Raw genomic sequence first — 18,105 nt, forward strand, 5'->3', positions numbered from 1 at the left:
ATTTCTCTTCTCTTCAAAGCGAGAGCCATTCTCCTATAACTGAAGTAAAGTAGGAGAGGTTACATTTCAAGTTTTTTCCTAAAGAGTCTTCATTTGGCTGGGGGTGGGGATAAGGGGAATGATGATGAAAGCAACTTCAACAACATTTATAGAGCACTCACTATGCATTGCCATTTCATTTAACCCAATTATTATTCCTGCTTGCTGCACATATGAAGAAAGTGAACCACCGACAGGTTCAGTAAGTTGTCTCGGCTCACACAGTGGGTAAGTGTTGGAGCCTGGATTTGAATTAGGTAGGAAGAGCTCAGGCTCTCAATGACCTAATTAAGAAATGGTGCTGCTTCTTAATTAGTGTAATGACAAAACCATTTTTGCTACTAACTTAAAATACCGTATAAGTAATCAAAAGTAGATGTTTGTGTAAACATTAAGAGTACACACTGCAAAACTATACTATATTTATACGCTTTCCCTCTCAAAAAAAATTTTATATGCCCATGTTCTCCCAGGGAAAAAGTCTTCTTGATTTTTCCTTTGAAGAGCAACATTTGATTTTGTTGGCGAACTGCTAAAATTACTTTGATGGTTCCAGTCGTGCATAGCATAGAGATTTATGACAAATATGTAATCTATTTATTTGTCACCCAACTTGTACGACTTCCAAATGTTTCTTCTTAGTAGCTCTTGATTTTGTTTGGATTTTTTAAAATGGCCAAATAGTCAAACAACGTCTGAATCACGTTTGCTCCAGGCAGGGAATACCAACATGTTGAAAGACAGCTTTGGTTATTTAACATCCCGCTACATTCACTTGCAACTTTGAAGAGAACTCACGCTTTCGTGGACTGGATTTTTAAAAGGAGAAGAAAACATAAGGAATAAAAAAACAAAACAAAACACCAAGTTTGCAGCTCAAGTCCCTCGGTTGCTATTTGCTGCAGTGAGTTTTCCCATTCCGCTTTGCAGGCAAAAAGCACGCTTCCTAGATCAAACCAAACTGTCCGAAAACGCTGTCTGCATCCCTCATGGTTAAAAGAGGAGACTTTGGTTCTCTTTCCTTCACACATCAAAGAAGGCGCTCGGGGAGGAAATAAACCATAATTAGGCACGAGCGAGCAGACAGACCCCTTCCTCTGCCTCCCCGATCCCCGCCCCCAGACCCTGGCAAACGTCCTGGGCGCGAGCGAGGCGCCGGCCGCCGCAGCTGCTGCAGCGAGAGCGCGTCCGCGCCCGCGCCCGGCGCCAGGATCTGGGCGGCGGCGGGGCCGGCCGGGGGCGCGCGCTCGGGAGCGCGCTCATGCAGCGGTTTTCTTCTCCCACAATCCAGAGGCTGCGGCGCGGGAGGGGCGGGGAGTCGGCGGAAGGATCTGCGCGCGGAGGGAGCGGCGCGCGCCTGCCGACGGCGGGCCGGCGGCCGGGGCCGGGCGGCGAGGGCCGGGGTGTGATGCGGCACTGCGGTCCTCCAGTCGTTGCTCCCGCTCCTCCAGAGCGCGCCGAGGACTAGGCTGGAGTGCGGCGGCCGTTTTGTGCCCGGGCTTCCCAGGGGCGCCCTGAAAAGGCTGGCGGGGCTCCGAACACTGGGGGGTTAGAGACACACAGTCAAGCCCCCACACCCCCGGGAGGGGACGGGGGCTGGAAGCGAGGCGCGAGGGCGGCCGAGGGATGGTGTCTGCTGGGGAGGAAGGGGCGAGCCCTGCCTGTCGTTGGTGAGGGGCTGCGGGCAGGGGAGGCGCCGCCGTTCGCAGCAGCTCCGTGCGCGCTGGTGGGTGGAAGGTGTGGAGCGGCGCGCGGAGGGCGAGCCCGGCGGCCGCCGGCACCCTCCCCGTGACATCCGACGTGGTGGTCCGTTTAGCCCGCGTTGCGGTTAATTCATTGGAGGCAGCTTCGCGGATCGGGCTCCTGCGGGAGCCGGGCAGCCTGGACGGGCTTTTTGTCTGGCTGCTCCAGCCCCCTTTCCCTTCCTCCTCCTCCTCCCGATGCCGTTTCCCTGCCCCTCCTCGCCCGGTACAGACATTTGCAGCGCAGCCTGCGGCTCGTGGCTGCTGCTGTCGAAGCCGCTGCTCGGGATTTCGGCTCGTTTCCCGCTGGGGTGTTTTTTGAAGTGGGAGAGCGTTTCTCTCCCCTCCACGATGGGGTTTCCTTCCCGTGCCAGCATAGACTTTCATTGATTTCTACTTCAGCGTTTAGTGTCCGATTCCCCTTAGGCGTATTTCTGTGGTGGTTCCTTTTTTTTTTTTTTTCCCCCCTCAAATACATGAGCTGTAAAATGGAGAACGAAATTTTTACTCCCCTTCTGGAGCAGTTCATGACCAGCCCTCTGGTCACTTGGGTAAGTGGGTGTTCTTCATTGTACCTTGTGCTGCATTCTCTGTGGCCGCAGCGATGGAGGTGGGCATTCGTGTCGTGATGATCCTTCTGTTGTAGGTGAAAACGTTTGGACCTCTGGCTGCAGGAAATGGGACCAACCTGGATGAATATGTGGCTTTGGTGGATGGGGTGTTCTTGAACCAGGTCATGCTCCACATGTAAGTGTTCTTTTTTCTTCTTCTTCTTTTCTAGGTAACTTGTTTTTCTTTGAAAAATTACATTCTGTGAACTTTAGAGATGTTATGTTTTAAGCTTCTAATTTGATTCTTTGGCGAGGGAAAAAAAAAATCAGGCATCTTAACAATTGGACCTTGAAAGAGGTGGTGATCTTACATGCCCAGCCTATTTATCACAACCCAGAGATTAAAATGATGAAACTTTAATTTTTCATTCCGTAAACCATGTATTGTCACTTGATTGTCTTCAGTGCTGAAATTCAAACCACATCGTGCCCCTCTGATAATTTGGTAAAATAAGAGAGAAAGAATAAGAATAGTTTCCTTGGGGGGGGGGGAGGGTGGAAGCCTTTACTGTGAAGTTATGTCCAATTGATGCAGAAATGTTTCTTATTAACCTTTTGTTTAAAAATAAATGTCTCAGAATTTGAAACTAGTGAAGTAGTAACAGATTTCAGAAGAGAGAATTTCAAACAATAGTTCTGATTGGGGAGGAACTGTTGCTCACCAATAATTTAATAAATAGCAAATAATTTAAATGCTACTAAATCTGAGTAGATGATTTATTGTGTGAATTATTAGATTAATATTTGGGAGATCACTTTAAGGTAATAGAGCTAGTTTTGAAATTCAGGTAACTGAAATCTTGATGACAACTAGGTAATGATGTGGTAGGCATATCTTTCTTTGTCTTTTATGTTTATGATATTGTGTTTGTATTAAGTAGGAAAGTTTTTAAGATGGGAATTGAATATTGAGATCACGTTGATAGCTGGATCTGTGAAATAAAAACTTCAGTTTTACCATTGTGGCATACATGTATTGTGTGTACATCAGTGGAGGTTATGAAACTGAATTTTACAGCTGTGCTCAAAATAATGAATATTTAGCCTTATTTCTCTTGAATAGAATCTGATTACAAGAGTAGTTTGGAACTTTTAATTTAAAAATATTCTAATCTTTTATTATGTGAGAATCTCATGCATTATTTATAAATGTTACTAGAGAATAAGTCTACGATTAATAGACTAATAACCTAAGGTATCAATTCTGTATTTTATTGGAAATTTTTTTTTTAGATTTTTCTATTTAAAAGAGGGTAAAAATCACATCCATAAATAATTGTCCCAGTGGTAACTTCTCAGTCTGTGTGTTCAAAGAGTTTGTGTGCTGTTTTTAATGTACGTGTTGATCCTACAGGAAGTATCATAGTAGTATATGTTTTCCAAAAGTGTTTTATTTGTATTGTCACCCAAAGAAATATGTATGTTATCTAAATGTGTGTATATATATATATATATATATATATATATTTTTTTTTTTTCTTAGGAAAGATAAAAAGCATGTGGACATTACTTATTTTCAGGTTTAGTAAATATACTTTTGGAGGCTCTCCTATGGAACTATTTTTTGTCTTTGAAATATCCCACTATTTCCTAAAGCAAAATGGTAGACTAATTAAATTGACTTCTATTTTAGGGAACACACATGACAGGAAGGGTAGCCATTACAGTAGATACTTAGAACTTGTTCTCCTGTTTCTTTTTGGCTTGTTTTTAGACAGAAAAATTTGAATTTGTACGCTGACCTCTTAAAAAAATAGGTGTGTTTACAAAAATAGGAAAATACATTACTTAAGTTTTCCACTTTAATAGTTTTTATTTAAATGATTCTTTTTCCAAAAAAATATTTAGTTTATTTTGGAGTCCTAAATAGTTAGCAAAGATGCTAAAAACACATTAGCTTGTTTCCACTTTGAGTACAGTTAAAAATATATATGTATATTTTGAAAGTAATGGTGTTCCAAAATAGTGGTTGCCAAGTTGTTTTTGAGGGAGAACCTCAAATCTGCTTCTGTTTTCAGTTCCACCTCTCAGTTTCTTTAAAAGTTTTTACAGTGTCCTAATTCTGTTCTGAATGACCTATATTAATTAAAGGAAAAGAAAATTAAGAAAAAAAAGTATGCTTTAGCTTTTTAAAAATAATTTGCTAAAATAAGATCAACACAAACTGTACCCAGTAAGTTAAACTAAAGGTTAGCCTTTGTCTAAGTAATTTCTACATGACATTTGGTTAATAGAATTTGTGAGTAAGAATCCTTTGTAAATGAATCTTTATTTTTCATTGTTTCCTGTGCTTATAGTTCATTGAGCTTCTTGGATCTGTGTGGGTTTGTAGTTTTTATCAAATTTGAAAAAGTTTTGACCATTATTTATACACACACACACACACTTTATTTTTGTCCCTTTTTTTCCCTTTTGGAAATCCAATTACATGTATATCAAGGCAGCTTGACGCTCACTGATGTTCTATTCACGTTTTTTCCAGTCTCCTCTGTTTCAGTTGGATAATCTTGCTATGTCTCCAAGTTCATTAATCTTTTTTCTGTAATGTGTGATGTGCTGTTAATCCCATCCAGCATATTTTTTATTTCAGACATGGTTTTATCTCTAGAAATGCAGTCTTTTTAAAAATATCTTCCACATCTATAGCTTTCATACACTGTCTTTTTCCAGCTTCTTGAACATATACTAGTAGAATTCAGGTATAACGGTATGAATGTGCAGGTCTACAATTCAATCTATGTCATTTCTGGGTTGATTTTGATAGATTTTTTCTTACTATGGATTGTGTTTTCTTGCTCTTGCATGCCTGGTAAATTTTGATTGGATGCCAGGCATTTGGAATTTTACCTTGTTGGGTGCTGGATATTTTTGTATTCCATTAAATATCCTTGAGCTTTGTTCTGGGATGCAGTTAACTTGGAAACAGTTTGATCTTTTCAGATCTTGCTTTTAAGTTGTGTTAGGCAGAACCACTGTTGCACTATTGAGGCAAAACCCTGCATAGTACTCTAGCTTGTGGGAACAAGAAGTATTCCTGGACTTGTGTGAGCCAAATGGTAGACTAATTAAATTGACTTCTATTTTAGGGAACACACATGACAGGAAGGGTAGCCATTACAGTAGATATTTAGAACTTGTTCTCCTGTTTCTTTTTGGCTTGTTTTTAGACAGAAAAATTTGAATTTGTATGCTGACCTCTTAAAAAAATAGGTGTGTTTACAAAAACAGGAAAATACATTACTTAAGTTTTCCACTTTAATAGTTTTTATTGGTGTTCCTTCTAATCCTTGTTGCTGGTTCTTTCACTGTCCGTGGGAAGTTCCCTCAAATACGTACTGATAAGTACTCAGCAGAAAACTTGAGAGGTCCCCCTGCAGATTTGTGCAGCTCTCTCTTAACTACTCTGCCTTGTATATGATCGGCACCTTGCTATCTCCAGGCTAAATTATGTCTCCTCAACTCAGGGAGACCATTGTGCTCTCCTTGGGTCCCCCCTCCCTGTTCTGTGGCCTAGAAGTTCTTTCAAGGCAGTAAAGTAAGCTAGGGCAATTGTTAGTGGTCTTGTGTGTTTCCCATCTGTCAGAAATCTACTGTCTTTTGTGGCCTAATGTTCATTGTCTTGAAAAAATGCTTTCTGTATTTTTGTCTTTTTCTTTTTCCCTGCAGTTGTTTCAGGCAGGAAGGTAAATTTGGTTCCAGTTATTCCATCTTGGCCAGAAGTGGAAATCTGTTTATATACTTACTAGAGGCCCGATGCACGAAATTCGTGCAAGAGTAAGCCTTCCTTCCCTGGCTGCCGGCATCAGCTTCTCTCTGGCTGCCGGCAGGCACCCAGGACCCGGGCTTCCTTCTGGCCACGGGCCACCGGCAGGCACCCGGGCTTTGCTCCGGCTGCTAGGAGGCACCCGGGACCTGGGCTTCCCTCACAGGCCGGGCTTCGTCAGGGAGGGTCATCCGGAAGGTCATCCGGAAGGATGTCCGTTCTAATGAGTATATTACGCTTTTATTATTATAGATAATTACATTTTTGCCCTGCCACTCTTGTATTTCTGCTTTCACATATGGCATAGAGTTTTGTTACAGGAGCCTTATGGTAGACTTATTTTCATGTAAAGTGTTAATTAAGAGTAAGGATATTGATTAATTTAGTGACTAGATTTGCCCATTTTGGACCTAGAATCTGAAAGTAAACAGTTGATTTTTTCATGCCAGTTTACTGACTGCCTTATAATTTTGGAGTCTTTTCACTGACTTGGGATTCACTATATTCAGAGATGAATCCGGGATTTCATTGAGTAGCTTCTTGAATCAAAGAATCTCTGTAAGAGCTTGTGACATGGTGTCAGTCCTCTTTAACTAATGGGAAGAGGAAGCTATTTAGAGATCTGGAATGATGGGCCAGCTCTTCTGCATGCTGCAGGGCATTTTCCTACTTAAACGGAATGAAAAAAAATTTTCTCAGCGCTAGTTATATACATAGGGCTCGGTGACAGTGAAGTAGAAATAATAGTTTTTCTGTTTGAGATGTCATTCAGTTCTGTAACCAATTTTGAATATTACTTGCTATGAATTTTTAAGGTATTTGTGACAGTAGTTAATTTCATAATCTTAATGTTCACAAAGTATGCTATTTACATTACCTAAGCAGTTGGATATATGGATAGGTTAGTGTTTTAAGGACTGAGAAAATTGTCACTAGTATCAAAACAATATTTGGAATTACTCTAGATTCAATCCCATTAGATAGCTATTAAAATACTTAGTAAATATGATATACTGGTGTGTAAATTTGTGTATTTTTGTTTCCCCCCCCCCACGTCCCTCGTGGCTCAGGGTTCAGGATCTGGAAGAGGGGCCGCACACAAATGAAAGCTACAAGACGAGATAATTTGGGAATATTGGGGGGCCAGGCGGGCAAGTCCAACTCAAGGGGAAGGACTTCCACTGGTGCTCAGGCAGGCCTCGCCAACCTTTTATTGGTTTGGGATACACCCATAGCCCATAGGCAGGCAATTTCCAGTAACAGGCAGACTAGCCCATCAGCAAGGATTTACATAGTAATAAATGGGGAAGTTGATTCAGCTACCATTGTCTGGACAAACAGTGGGTGCACAGCCCTGACCTTTGCCAGGGCTTCAAGGGTCACCAGCCTTCCAGGTTCCTTGTCCACACCTCTCTGCTCGTGAAGACGATAGGTGGCTTCCCACATACTGGTTATGGCTTTTCTTCTTTTAGATCTTGAGTTTGAAGGGACTTTAAAAGTCATCTACTGTGAAAACAACTCTTTAAAAAAAATTTAAATTCTGCCCTGACCTGTTTGGCTCAGTGGATAGAGCGTCTGCCTGCGGACTGAAGGGTCCTGGGTTCAATTCAGGTCAGGGACATGTACCTTGGTTGCGGGCACATCCCCGGTGCGGGGTGTGCAGGAGGCAGCTGATCGATGTTCCTCTCTCATCAAAGTTTCTAATTCTCGATCCTTCTCCCTTCCTCTCTGTAAAATATCAATAAAATGTATTTTAAAAAAATTTTAAATTCTTTATTGCTTAAAGTATTACATGAGTCTCCTTTTTCCCCCATTGACCTCTCCCTGGCCACCCCCTACCCCCACTATCTGTGACCATTGGTTATTCTCATATGCATGCATACAAGTCCTTTGGTGAGGGGTTAAGAGATCAACGAAAACAACTTTTTTAATGTTTTTTTTATTGATGTTAGAGAGAGAGAAGGGTGAGAGAGAGAGAAAGAGCTATGTGAAAGAGAAACATCAATCCTTTCTGCACCCTGACTGGGGATTGAACCTGCAACCTAGGTATGTGCCCTGACTGGGGATGGAACCTGCAACCTTTTGGTGCCTGGGACAACACTCCAACCAACTGAGCCATCCAGCTAGGGCTGTGAAAAACATTTTTAATTAAATCCCTGACACATGGTCATCCAACTTCTGTTTTTCCTGAGAAGCAGTTTCATAAAGTGTAGCTGTAAGTAACCATTTAGAGGAAGTTGACTGAGAAATGTTTCTTAGGTTTATCAATGCTTATGTTTAAAAAGTATATTTTGCCCTGGCCGGTTTGGCTCAGTGGATAGGATCCTGGGTTCGATTCCGGTCAAGGGCACGTACCTTGGTTACAGGCTTCTTCCTAGCCAGGGCCCTGGTCGGGGCGTGTGCAGGAGGCAGCCAATCAATATGTTTCTCTCACATCAATATTTCTCTCTGTTTTTCCCTCTCTCTTTCACTCTCTCTAAAAATCAATGGAAAAATATTCTCGAGTGAGGATTTAAGAAAAAGAAAGTAGATTGTCCTATCTCTATGACTATAATAACACTAAAGTGACTTCTAAAATATATATAGGTTGTCTTATCAAATATGGCATTGACTCAGAATTTTGATATGGTCACTCTGAGATTTTCTCATTGGACCTTCTGGTTTTTGTTTGTTGCTTCTTTAAAAACACACTCATGATGTAGTCAGAGTTGATACCTTATTACCAAGTTTTGGGACTTACCTCCCAAATATTTCTCGGATGTGTCCCTGACTCTTTGATTAATGCTGAAGCCTCTTAACTGGTCTTCTTACCTTTGGGCGTACTCCCTTCAACTTGTCTTCTCATCTGTGATCATATGAACTTTCTAAAATACTCTTATCTTTAAGATGATTCAATAGCTTCTGCTTTTAGAGTAAGCATTATATAAGCTTCCAGATTCCTTTGAGATCTGGCTGATGCCTACTTCTCTAGTTTTATCTTTGCATAGTACCACTCCTCAGTGCATAGCCTGCGATTAAGCAGATTTATAGAAAAGCTGTGTTCTCATAGGTCTCTGTGCCTTTCGATATTCTTCCTGTCCCCAGAACTCTCTCCTACTTCCTCACTGTTACTTTCCTAACTGACTGCTGCTTACTTACCGTCACTGCTTCTCTGCTGTTCCCTGCTCATCCTAACCTTAGTACTCCAACTTGTGCTTCTGTCAGACCCTATATATCAGCGGTTCTCAACCTGTGGGTCGCGACCCCTTTGGCGGTCGAGCGACCCTTTCACAGGGATCGCCTAAGACCATCCTGCATATCAGATATTTACATTACGATTCATAACAGTAGCAACATTACAGTTATGAAGTAGCAACGAAAATAATTTTATGGTTGGGTCATAACATGAGGAACTGTATTTAAAGGGCCGAAAGGTTGAGAACCACTGCTATATATACTTTGGTAACAGTATTTATCTCATTGTATTGCAGTTCTTGGTATGTTTGACTCTGTTGACTAATTTCTGGAAGGTAGGGGCATATCTTTAATCTCTCTATTCCTAGCATAGGGCTTAATATACAGTAGGTTCTCGATACACTTTTGTTGTATGAATGAATAATAGAGAGGGTATGTGGTAACGTGGAATGAATTTGGGCTTTGAGTCAGAGAGACTTGAGTTCATTTCTCACTGCTACTTATTAGTGTGTGATCTCAAACAATTTACTTATTATCTTCAAATCTTAGTTTCTACATCTTTTAGATGGGGGATAATGTTTCCTTCCTGGAGTAGACATAATCTGTACTAAGGGAGGGATAGTATCTGTTTTCTGTTTTGTTGACCATGGTACCCCCAGGACTGGTTACTGTCATTAGTATCATCCTGTGCTCTACCATACCTACCTATTTATATTTCTTCAAACAAGTCATGATCATTCACAGTGTAATTTTGTATGATCTCTGTTGTCGTCACCTCTATATAGCTGTATGTAACTTTATCAACTTACTTAACTATTCAATTTCCTCCTTTATAAACAGGATGAAAAGAATCATAGGGTTATGAGATATCAATAGGATAATTTGTGCATAGTGCTTAGCATATAGCAAGTATTCAACAAATGTTAGCTGTTGATATCTTTATTGTTTTATTTCTTTTTTTTTTTAAATATATTTTATTGATTTTTTAGAGAGGAAGGGAGAGAGATAGAGAGTTAAAAACATCGATGAGAGAGAAACATCGATCAGCTGCCTCCTGCACATCTCCCACTGGGGATGTGCCCGCAACCCAGGTACATGCCCTTGACCGGAATCGAACCTGGGACCTTTCAGTCCGCAGGCCGACGCTCTATCCACTGAGCCAAACCGGTTTCGGCTTGTTTTATTTCTATTATAATAATAATTTTTTCTAGATTGCCCTTGACCGCTCCTTTTTTTTTTTCCAATGCTCACCCAAGGATATGTTTATTGATATTAGAAAGAAAGGAAGAGGGAGGGAGAAAGAGAGAGGGAAGGCGAGAAAGAGAGAAACATTGATGAGAGAAAAAAACATCAGTTATTGCCTCCTTGTAAGCGCCCTGACCAAGAATCGAACCCACAACCTTTCGGTGTTCCAGACAATGCTCCAACCAATTGAGCCACTTGGCCAGGACCACCCCAGTTTTTTTTTTTTTTTAACTTTTTTTTATATTTTATTGATTTTTTACAGAGAGGAAGGGAGAGAGAGAGTTAGAAACACTGATGAGAGAGAAACATCGATCAGCTGCCTTCTGCACATCTCCTATTGGGGATGTGCCCGCAACCCAGGTACATGCCCTTGACCGGAATCGAACCTGGGACCCTTCAGTCTGCAGGCCGACGCTCTGTCCACCGAGCCAAACCGGTTTCGGCAACCCCAGTTTTTTTTTGGCTTGCAAATTATTTCTATTCTTTTTTGTTGTTGTTAATCCTCACCCAATGATACTTTTTCCATTGATTTTTAGAGAGTGGAAGGGAGGGGGAGAGACAGAGAAAGAAACATTGATGTGAGAGAGACACATTGATTGGTTGCCTCCCACATGTGCCCCGACCTGGGCTGGGGATCGAGCCTGCAATCAAGGTTTATGCCCTTAATTGGAATTGAACCCTCACCCTTCAGCCCACAGGCCTATGCTCTCACCACTGAGCAACCAGCTAGGGCTCTACTCATTCTTTAACATCCTGTGAAGTCCCTTGGGAGAGTTAATTGTTCTTTCCTCTATGATCCCATGTCTACCTTCACTAAATTGTTAAAGTGATATGACTACTAGACAGCATTTAGAGGCTAGAGATTTTATATTGCATATCATCACCACCTAGCATAGATTATCTATAATAATAAAAGCGTAATATGCTAATTAGATCAGACATCCTTCTGACGACCTTCCAGATGAAGCCGGGGCTGCGAGGGAGGCCTGGGTCCCGGGTGCCTGCTGGCGGCTGGAGTGAAGCCTGTGTCCCAGTTGCTAGAGGGAAGCTGGTCCCGGCAGACCGAGGAAGGAAGGCCTACTCTTGCATGAATTTTGTGCATCGGGCCTTTAGTGTATGTCCTAAGTTTCTAGTAAATGTCAAAGGAATGAATGAAGACATTTTGTAATTTTACTCATTTTTGAAAATTTGAAGACACTCTCTAGTATTGTCGGATTTACTTTTTAGCTTGTCTTCTATTTCTCTCTTTTTTTTCCCTCTGTCCCCTTGCTTGTCTTAATTACCTTTATTGGATATTTTCTCCACCTATGTTATGTCTTGCTTGAGGTGAGGTAAGAATAAGTCCTAGTCCATGGTTTTGTCTGGTACTGGAATACTTAGTTCCTTCAGTTTGGTTTCTAGTAACTTTCCTGATGAAGTCCAACATATTGAGATTTTTGTCCATAGGCTTGTATTAGATTGATGTCTTCAAGAGCAATCTATAGTGAATGTCTGCTTAGTATGACATATATACCTGGTTAAACTATAGAAAATGATGAGAACCTAGAGAGAAGAACAGTTGAACTAGGTGCTACATATGGGAGTATTTTTAAACTTTTAACTGAAATTTTTCTTTGTAATATGTATTAATTATGGGAAAGCGGTCCTCACAGGATAGATGGACAGGAAGACCAGTTCTTCACTATACTCTTTCAGAAGAACACCAGTTGACCTTCTTTTAAGATTTATGAAACAGATTGGTACCACTCTTAAGCACATTGGTGAGACCCAGGGCAAGTATTTGCCACAAAAGGCCTAAATATATAAAGGTTCTAAACCAGGCTAACAAATTGTCAAATATGTTCTGGTCTTTTATCTTGATACATATACCTTCATAATGACTTAAAATGAAAGATTCAGATTTGTAATTTGTGGAATTTAGAATTCAAAAGCTCACAGTTTTACATCCTCCTATTGTCCCTGGTTCTGTCTGGCACCACAGAGAGGTTTTATGTGCGTGCCTGTGGGCATCCTGCATGCATGACTGCAGTCCAAGCTCTTGTACTCCCTCCTCCAAACAACTGTTTCTCAGCCCAAGGGTGTGCACGTCTGTAGCACAGTCCATTCTTAGAACAGACCTGGAATAGAGGCTGAAATTAGGTTAGAGATATTTGGGCAAGAACTTCCAGGGTCCCTGATAATTGCAGTGTCATCTAGAAGGGCCATGTATGGATACATCCTCTTGTTTCCCGGACTCCTTGCCCAGTGGTGAGGGGCATGGTCTGAGGAGCGCCAGGGTGGGACTCAGGGCACAGACCTTTTTGCCAGGATCTAAATACAGTATTCAGGGAGAGGAATGAAGGGATGGTTCATTCAAATATCTATTCAGTAAATCATTTCTGCGGGCTGACTTTATGACAGACTATCTGCTAGGTACAGGGGATATGATGCTGAATAAGATATAGTCTTTACCCACTAGTAAGGGGGTTGAGCATGTAAACAAATGGCAGTGTGATATATGTGCTATGTGACGCAGGTATGGACTTGATCCATGTTGGCATAAAGAGAAGTGATTATTTACATGGAGGGAAAGCTTCTTTGAGGAGGGAACATTTGTACTAGGACATGAAAGTTGAGTAGGAGCAATCAGGTGAATAAGAGTCATAAACAGTGAGAGTAGGGGAAAGGATATTGTAAGCTAAGAAAGTAGCATGAAGATATAAATAAAAATGGTTGAATCAGGGAACTGTAGGGTATTTTGTATGGCCAAAGCAGAGACTGTATGCTTTTTGCACTTGGGAAATGCGTTTGAAGAGGTGGTGAGTGGAGGATACCATGTAGGTAGATACCATGTTTAAAAGGTTAGATTTTTGTGTGTGTGTGGAAACATGTATTAATTAGTTCACATTCTAGCTGGAGAAACAAAACCAACAAGATGTGTTGTGTGTGTGTGAAAATATACACACAAGAAGGGAGGGGGGAGAGAGAGAAGGGAGGTCGAGGAGGAGGTAGTTTGATGTTAAGAAATTGGCTCATGAAGGCTTGGTTAGTCCAAAATCTCATCTGGTAGGCAGGCAGGCTGGAGACTCAGAAGAATTATATTGAGCTAAAGGTAGTTTGTTAGCAGGTCTGTACCATTAAGGCCTTCAAATGATTGGGTGAGGTCCATTCACATTATGGAGGATAATCTACTTTACCCAAAATCCATTGATTTGAATGTTAATCTTATTAAAAAAACACATTCATAGAACATTCACCATGGTCCAGCCAAGTTATACATAAAAGTAACCATCACAACGAGTGTTTCTTAAACTGGGCCCATAGATATTCATGGGGGTCCATGAGTTTTTGTGTTTTCATTTCAGTAAGTTATTTTTCAAGAGGTAATAACAAAATTCTTTTGCAGCAATAACTTACATTTGAAAGTGTTTTTCATACACTAAGACTAGTTTCTTAGGCTGCTTTCTCAGACTGGGCCCATGGACAGTTCCTCACAGGTTTTTGATAATGTTCTTTCCTTAAAAGGCGTCACTGCCTTACTCTAGCTTGGAAAAGAGTAATGTAGGTTTGTAAATCATAGATAGAACTGAAAAAAGGTGTTTGCATTTTAGAAGGATTGATGTGGGTGCTGATGAGTTTCAGAACAGAAATAACAGAATTGATGTATTAGTGATATGGAAGAGAGATAGCACTGCAGTGATTGGACGTGGTCACCAGTTAGATTTGGAGAATGAGAGGGATGAGTCTAGGGTTATTACCAAGTTTTTTACTTAGGTGGAGAGTAGATGGGTATTGCCTTTTGTAAGACATTACAGGTGACTGAAAAGTTGAGGGGAGGGGAAGTGTAGAAAATAAGTTCTGAGTTTATTTTGGATTGTTTGGTGAACAGTGAAAAATACCTTTTGTGGGCAGGTGGAAACAGGTCTGGTACTCAGGGAGAAACTAGAATAGAGATAGAGATATGGGAATTAGCTCTTTAGTTTGTAACAGAAACTAAGGACATGGATGTTAGGGGAAAAATGTAGATGAAGGCCAGTGACAGTTCCTAGGAAACAGCAACATTAAAAGGTTGGAGGTTTAAGGAAAGTGGAAAAATTACACAAAGCTGCTGGGAAGAATCACAAAAGGAGTCAGTTATAGATGAATACAAGTATTGTCATGCCGGGTTGATGACTTGGGACTTGGAAACCACACATTTGTAGTGGAGCCAATTAGCATGGTGTGAATAACTTATTCAGTAATGCTTAGCTGTTCAGAAACTGACAAAGATATCTTGTAGAGTTTATTCAGAATTGGGGATTGATATGTAGATATGAGGTGGGATATTCTCAGGTACATAGTTGAAATGAACAGTGTGAGCATTAAAGTGAGGAGGAAAGTTGGAGTCAGCAGAAGTTGTAGTAAAAATGAAGGAAAACAGTAAGGATGAAGGGGTGAGAAGGGGTGGAATAGTTTGAGGTCAGGGGATTTTTAGAATTTGATATTTTTGGAGGTTGCAATTCTGAGTGGTGATTTAGGGCCAAGGTTAAACGATGCTAATGGGTTGATAAAATGGAATAGAGTGAAAAATAACCAAAGTAGAGAAGGAATTTACTTTCTTATTCTTTTTTTTTTTTTAATATATTTTATTGATTTTTCACAGAGAGGAAGGGAGATAGATAGAAAGTTAGAAACATCGATGAGAGAGAAACACCGATCAACTGCCTCCTGCACATCTCCCACTGGGGATGTGCTCGCAACCCAGGTACATGCCCTTGACCGGAATCGAACCTGGGACCTTTCAGTCCGCAGGCCGACGCTCTATCCACTGAGCCAAACCGGCCTCGGCTACTTTCTTATTCTTTATGTAGCAATAATCTCTTGGTTACCACTAGAGATAGAAATTAATATTGTGGCCGAAACCGGTTTGGCTCAGTGGATAGAGCGTCGGCCTGCAGACTGAAAGGTCCCAGGTTCGATTCCGGTCAAGGGCATGTACCTGGGTTGTGGGCACATCCCCGGTGGGAGATGTGCAGGAGGCAGCTGATCGATGTTTCTCTCTCATCGATGTTTCTAACTCTCTATCTCTCTCCCTTTCTCTCTGTAAAAAATCAATAAAATATATTAAAAAAAAAAAAAAGAAATTAATATTGTGAATTAAAATAGAAACTGGAAAAGAAATAGGTAATAAAAAAAGTTTAATAGTAATGTTAACTGTAACTTTTTATTTTAGCATAATCTTTGTATTAAAATCAAACTCTGGAAATATCTCAGTAGTTTTTTAATGTGAATACTTTCCTAGTGATGGCTAGAAAAAAAATTGAACTTCACATCATTATTGATAATAACGACCCAGAGCCTGACTGTTTCCTTTGCCTGGGTGGTAAAGGACCAATGAAGATGGTTTAGTTTTAGGTATTGAGTCCTAGTCCAAAGTTGTGGAGGATGACCAATAGAGGCAATACTTCAACCCATTTTTGTTTTGTTTTGTTAAAACTGGTTTAAAAAGGTAATTCACAGTAAAATCTCAATTAATTTGAATGTTCAGAGAAGAGTGTTGAGTTTTCTCATAATTGACCACTAAGTTAATTTTTTCCAACTCCTTGTTTAAAATCTTTGCAAATGAACTATTTTCACTTTTGCAAATATAATATGCATATGATGATTCACAATCTTGTAGTATCATTATATTGTTTTAAACTTCAGTATTTGTATTAAGTATTGAGTGTATATAACTGACTAAGATGAATCATAGTAAATAATGATTGATCCCAAGCATGTATTTCGAGAACAAATCTCTAGTTATTAGCTTGTTTGTTTTTTTACCTTTCTTTCTTTAATTTGTATGAATTTATGTTTTCCTTTGAGGGAGGGAGAGAGGAAGAGAGGGAGAGAAGGAGAGAGGGAGAGAGAGGAAAGAGAGAGAGAGAGAGATGAGAGAGAGAGAGAGAGAGAGAGAGAGAGAGAAGAGAAGAGAAGAGAAAAGAGAAGAGAGAAGAGAGAAGAGAGAAACATTGATTAGTTGCTTCCCCCTAACGCCCTGATCAGGAATCGAATCCAAACCTTTTTGGTGTGTGGAACTTTTTTTTTTTTTTTTAACGTAGAGAAACTGATGATGATAAAAGGATTTTCTTATCAAATTTTAAAACTTTCTGGGTATGTTTTTATGACTGTATACATTATTAATTAGAACAGATTATACTTTGGAAAATATTTTTTAAAAGCTTTTCTTTATTTTAGATGGCTTTATTGCTTCTCAAAAATGACAGTGATACTTGTCACTGATAATTAATCAAGTGAACTATGTAAATTACCTTTGGAGGCTTTATGGACTTCAGGTTAAGAATCCGTAACTCTATTGAATTGATATTATGGGAGTGAAAACATAAGTCTGTCACTAATCATGGAAGATACCTCATTTATATATCTGCTCAGTTTGAGATTTCCTGAATCTCTAGGACTGACTGGGTCTGGAGCGAATACTGATTAAAACAAATCTCTGTGACCCTCTTGTAAGGATTAAGGACAAAGGGTGAAAATTAACATCACAGATTATTGATGCCTATTGGTGCTATAAACAATCTTTGTTTTTAATTACTGACCATGTGGTTGACCACCGTATGAATAAAGGTTCTGTTACATTATGAAGGCACTAATTAGCATAATATGAAGTACTCAGGTCTCCATAACACGAACAGGAATTGATTTGCAAATATAGTGTTCTCAAAGTGAAGTCACCGGTTGCTGGAGGTGTGCTTGTTTTTCAGGTCAGAATTATTTTCATAATATTAAGATGTCATTTGCTTTTTTGGCCTGTGTTGTAAAAGCATTGATGGTGCAAAGCAAATGTGGGTAAAACTGCTGCCACCTTAGTATCAATCAAGGAGTGGAACCGAGTTGTATGGGTAGTCATTGTATTCTTCACACAGTGTACTTGTAGTTAAAGAGAAATCCAGGTGCACTTAGAAATGTCCTTGATGAAGCAATAAGTTATTTTATTGAGTCTTGATCATTGAGTACATATCTGTAACATTCTGTAGGACAAAACGGGAAGTTATGCTTTAAACATTTCTGTTGCAGAATGAAGTGTGATGATTATCTCGAGAAAAAAATACTTGTGATTTTATTTATTTTTTTTAATTAATATATTTTTTATTGATTAAGATATTACATATGTGTCCTTGTCCCCACGTTACCCTCTACCCCCCCCCTCCCGTTGTCCATGTCCATTGGTTAGGCCTATATGCCTGCATGAAGTCCTTTGGTTGATCTTTCCCCCTTACCCCCACCCTCCCCTACCCTCCCTCCAAAGCCCGACAGTCCAATCAATGCCTCTCCGTCTCTGGATCAGTCCTTGTTCATCAATTTATGTTGTTCATTATATTCCACAAATGAGTGAGATCCTGTGGTATTTATCCGCTCTCCAGTTCCATCCATGCTGTGGCAAATGGTAAGAGTTCCTTTTTCTTCTTCCTCTTCTTAAAGAATCCCTTTCAGCATTTCATATAATGCTGGTTTGGTGGTGATGAACTCCTTTAGCTTTTTCTTATCTGTGAAGCTCTTTATCTGACCT

General features: G+C 40.3%; 1 protein-coding gene across 9 annotated transcripts in view; it reads left to right on the top strand.

Annotated features, from left to right (window-relative positions):
• The first annotated feature begins 1,382 nt into the window (after window positions 1–1,382).
• Window positions 1,383–18,105, top strand: part of CCDC88A (coiled-coil domain containing 88A) — a 112,357-nt gene continuing 95,634 nt past the window's right edge. For 3 of the 9 annotated variants that reach the window (XM_059659792.1, XM_059659794.1, XM_059659791.1), the window contains exons 1-2: window positions 1,383–2,332; window positions 2,428–2,528. In XM_059659792.1, the coding sequence (XP_059515775.1) occupies window positions 2,258–2,332; window positions 2,428–2,528 (176 nt within the window). In that variant the 5' untranslated portion in view covers window positions 1,383–2,257. The remainder of the gene's footprint in view (window positions 2,333–2,427; window positions 2,529–18,105) is intronic. The other 6 variants (XM_059659790.1, XM_059659793.1, XM_059659795.1 and 3 more) reach the window with 4 other exon arrangements.

This window comes from Myotis daubentonii, chromosome 12, assembly GCF_963259705.1.
Source record: "Myotis daubentonii chromosome 12, mMyoDau2.1, whole genome shotgun sequence".
NCBI classification, from domain to species: Eukaryota; Metazoa; Chordata; class Mammalia; order Chiroptera; family Vespertilionidae; genus Myotis; species Myotis daubentonii.